The sequence below is a fragment of the Sinocyclocheilus rhinocerous genome, unplaced genomic scaffold (assembly GCF_001515625.1).
Source record: "Sinocyclocheilus rhinocerous isolate Xijiao unplaced genomic scaffold, SAMN03320098_v1.1 scaffold6109, whole genome shotgun sequence".
Classification (NCBI taxonomy): Eukaryota; Metazoa; Chordata; class Actinopteri; order Cypriniformes; family Cyprinidae; genus Sinocyclocheilus; species Sinocyclocheilus rhinocerous.
Genome location: NW_015652272.1, coordinates 151,549 through 156,342, shown reverse-complemented (window position 1 = coordinate 156,342; position 4,794 = coordinate 151,549). Strand labels below are relative to the sequence as shown.

Here is a 4,794-nt window from a genome sequence, read left to right as displayed (position 1 = left end):
TTTTGATATATTTACGGTAATAAATTTACAAAATATCTTCATGGAACATGATCTTTACTTAATATCCTAATGATTTTTGGCATAAAAGAAAAATGTATAATTTTGACCCATACAATGTATTGTTGGCTATTGCTACAAATATACCCCAGCGACTTAACACTGCTTTCGTGCTCCAGGGTCACAAATATGTAACTATATAGTTATATCATTTATAATGTAAGGTAACAGATTTAGGATGATTTGGGAATATTGTGTTGAAATGTTTCTGAAACGTCGAAATATCCAGTTTTCTTTTCGTGATTAGAGTGTTATTTAAAGGTCACAAAAACGTTTCGTTCTACTTTGTTTTCACCGAAAATATAATGTTATTTAAACGTTTATTTGTCATATTCTAAGAACATTAAAATGTCCAGTTTTCTTGTCACAATTAGCACATTATTTAAAGGTTACAAAACCGTTTCATTCTACTTTATTTTACACAAAATATGACGTTATTTGAACGTTTATTTGCCATATTTTAAGAGAAGTTAAAATGTAGCTTTCTCGTCATGATTTGAACGTTACTTAAATGTTACAAAAACGTTTCTTAAACATTCCACTTTTTTTATTTTTCCCAAAATATAATGTTGCTTGAATATTTATTTTTTTTTATATTCTAAGAACATTAAAATGTCCGGTTTTTATTGTTAAGATTACAAAACATTTCTTAAACGTTCTAATTTTATTTTACCCAAATCATAACTTTATTTAAAAGTTTATTTGTAATTTTCTAAGATCATTAAAATGTCCAGTTTTCTTGTCGTGATTAGAATGTTATTTAAAGGTTACAAAAATTTTTCTTTCAACATTCTACTTTCTTTATTTTGCTCCAAAAACCTAACATTATTTAAACGTTTACTTTTAATATTCTAAGAACATTGATAAAGCGTTTCTTAAACGTTCTGCTGATTTTATTTTTAGCCAAAATGTAACGTTATTTGAATATTTATTTTTAATATTCTAAAGTTTTGATATATTTACGGTAATAAATTTACAAAATATCTTCATGGAACATGATCTTTACTTAATATCCTAATGATTTTTGGCATAAAAGAAAAATGTATAATTTTGACCCATACAATGTATTGTTGGCTATTGCTACAAATATACCCCAGCGACTTAACACTGCTTTCGTGCTCCAGGGTCACAAATATGTAACTATATAGTTATATCATTTATAATGTAAGGTAACAGATTTAGGATGATTTGGGAATATTGTGTTGAAATGTTTCTGAAACGTCGAAATATCCAGTTTTCTTTTCGTGATTAGAGTGTTATTTAAAGGTCACAAAAACGTTTCGTTCTACTTTGTTTTCACCGAAAATATAATGTTATTTAAACGTTTATTTGTCATATTCTAAGAACATTAAAATGTCCAGTTTTCTTGTCACAATTAGCACATTATTTAAAGGTTACAAAACCGTTTCATTCTACTTTATTTTACACAAAATATGACGTTATTTGAACGTTTATTTGCCATATTTTAAGAGAAGTTAAAATGTAGCTTTCTCGTCATGATTTGACGTTACTTAAATGTTACAAAAACGTTTCTTAAACATTCCACTTTTTTTTATTTTTCCCAAAATATAATGTTGCTTGAATGTTTATTTTTTTTAATATTCTAAGAACATTAAAATGTCCGGTTTTTATTGTTAAGATTACAAAACATTTCTTAAACGTTCTAATTTTATTTTACCCAAATCATAACTTTATTTAAAAGTTTATTTGTAATTTTCTAAGATCATTAAAATGTCCAGTTTTCTTGTCGTGATTAGAATGTTATTTAAAGGTTACAAAAATTTTTCTTTCAACATTCTACTTTCTTTATTTTGCTCCAAAAACCTAACATTATTTAAACGTTTACTTTTAATATTCTAAGAACATTGATAAAGCGTTTCTTAAACGTTCTGCTGATTTTATTTTTAGCCAAAATGTAACGTTATTTGAATATTTATTTTTAATATTCTAATAATGTTTTTTCAGTACAAATAACGTCATAAGGACGTTCCGAGAAAGTTGTTCTGAAAACATTTTGACAAACGTTATAAATATTAATGAAAATATTAATGAAATGAATATGTAAATATCTATCTGTGAATGCTGACACCTTCATTGAGATTCTATTTAAATACAAGCAAAAAAATACAAAAACCTAATTTATCTGAGATCAAAACATAGTAAAGAACAGCAGTAATTTATGTAATATTTTGCAAGAAACGACTGGAAAAGCTACAGCTTTTTCATCTTTTTAAGATCATTTTTTAATGCCATTTTAACCCTTTAAGGCATGGCGACATGTAACTAATTTAGAATTATTAATTCCATATCATTAGACGTGGAATTATGATGCTCTTGTTTTGAAGTTTTCAAAAACCCAAACATTAAGATCAATAAGAACTTAAATAAAACTAAAATTACTAAAGCTAAAACGGAAATAAATAAATTAAAGCTAAATACAAATATTTAAAACGTAAAAAGATTTTAATTCAAATATTAAAATACAAAAAAAAGCTGTTTAAAAAAAAATATTTTTATTATAAGAGTATATAAATAATATTAACATTACACCAATTAATATAAATATATATTTTAATAAAAATAAATAATATCACAGGGTAAATGAAAAATGTAGTTGCACTGTTGCTACTTTTATTTAGTAATTCAAAAATGCTGATTGATTACAACACATGAACTTTACTCCAGATTTTTCAGAGATGTAATTAATCAGAAATAAACAGCATTTTTTGACTGATTTTTGAATCTCAGATTCAAATTTTTTTTTCATTCTTCCAGATAATTTCTTCAAAGTGGAGGGAGCCAAGGATGCCTTAATATGTGGGAACGCAAGTGATGCTGGGTGAGTTTAATGCGCTTTATGACTGGATTGTGGTACACAATTTTGGCGAATTGGTAGCTACGATCATATTCTGGGCTCGTCTATAGGATGCATATTCAATGAGCTGTATCCTGAATTTGACTGTCTAAATACATTAAGCATTTATTTAGTACATTCTCGCTGTTTTTAGTGATTGAAAAACTCCAGCAGGTATTGTATATGGATTGCAGGAGCTCAAAAGTTGCTTGTTCTCACATCTTTGATACAATTCTTCTGATGGTTGTGTGGTTTGAAACGTGGAAAATTCTGACTGAAAATTCTGAATAGAATGTGTGGTCGTTACTGTATTTTACCTTCAAATGTGGCTCATCCAATCAGAATTTAGGGGCGGAGTTATGCATGCTATAAAAGGTAATGACTTCTACATTTGGAGGCCGTTCATGTGCTGCAGCTGCTGTAAGAGCAGTGTGTGTCTGATTCAGCAGAGCTGCATGTACTGTATGAGTCAGTGGCCTTGACTAACTCACAGCAACAAGACAGATGCCAATCAAGCCCTCGAATCGAGAGGAACGTGTCTGCATGAACTGCTGTGAACTGCACATCTCCGAGTCTTTCATTATATTAAGACAAACAAAAAAAATTTATTTATCAGTTTTTTTATCAGTACTATAATGGATAACACCATCTGTTTTAATCTAATGGAGTTCAGTAAACAAGACAGTTAACAAACAAGACAAGTCAATAAAAAAAAAAAAAATGTTAATAAAAAAAAAATATATATTAATTGCATTTTTTCTACCAGGAATTAATTAGATAATAAATAAATAAATAAATGCATTTTATCTACCAGAAACTAACTGGATAAATAAATAAATAAATAATTGCATTTTATCTACCAGAAACTAATTGGATATAAATAATTAAATAAATAAATAAATAAATAAATACATTTTATCTACCAGAAACTAACTGGATAAATAAATAAATAAATAATTGCATTTTATCTACCAGAAACTAATTGGATATAAATAATTAAATAAATAAATAAATAAATAAATACATTTTATCTACCAGAAACTAACTGGATAAATAAATAAATAAATAATTGCATTTTATCTACCAGAAACTAATTGGATATAAATAATTAAATAAATAAATAAATAAATAAATACATTTTATCTACCAGAAACTAACTGGATAAATAAATAAATAAACAAATAAATAAAAAATACCAGGATGGATTCATTTAATCAACGGGATTATTATAGTAAAATTAAAACTAAAACCATAAAAATTACTTGTTACTTGAAAAAAAAAAATTCTGATAAAATAAAGTAAAAAAATATATAAATAAATATATAAATCAATCAATAAATTAATAAATTAATTATAGAATAAAATAAAAAATTTAAAAATTAAACTTATTTTATTTCAGCTAGTTTCCAAGGCAACATTTATCATTTTCATTTAGTTTAACTTGATGTACTAAAATAACTTAAACTAAAACTGGAAAAAAAAAACATATAGACATATTAAAATAAAACACAAAAACTAATAAAAATGACAAAAACACAACAACATTTTAAAGACTTTGACTAAAATTAAAACGACAACAAAAATAAAAATCTATTAAAAACATTAATAAAAAATATAATAGTATCTAAAAATAACTACTAAAATAATACAACTAAAATACTAAAATAGTTGGTTTAAACTTTGTTTCTGAAATGACAAATAATACAGATTATTATATTAATAGCTATACAAATAATAACATGCTTTTCTAATAACTTACGACTAAAAAGACAAAAGGTGTTTTTCTCTGGGAATAACGTGTATTTATGAATCATGTACCGTAAGAGAAACGTAAGTTTTAAAGGGGTCATATGATGCTGCTAAAAAGAACATTATTTTGTGTA

At 25.5% G+C, this 4,794-nt stretch overlaps 1 protein-coding gene across 1 annotated transcript in view; it reads left to right on the top strand.

Annotated features, from left to right (window-relative positions):
- The window catches only part of scn5lab (sodium channel, voltage gated, type V-like, alpha b), a 132,606-nt gene that overhangs the window by 27,528 nt on the left and 100,284 nt on the right, over positions 1-4,794 (top strand). The window contains 1 exon segment of the mRNA XM_016520084.1: positions 2,833-2,896. Coding sequence (XP_016375570.1) covers positions 2,833-2,896 — 64 coding nt within the window.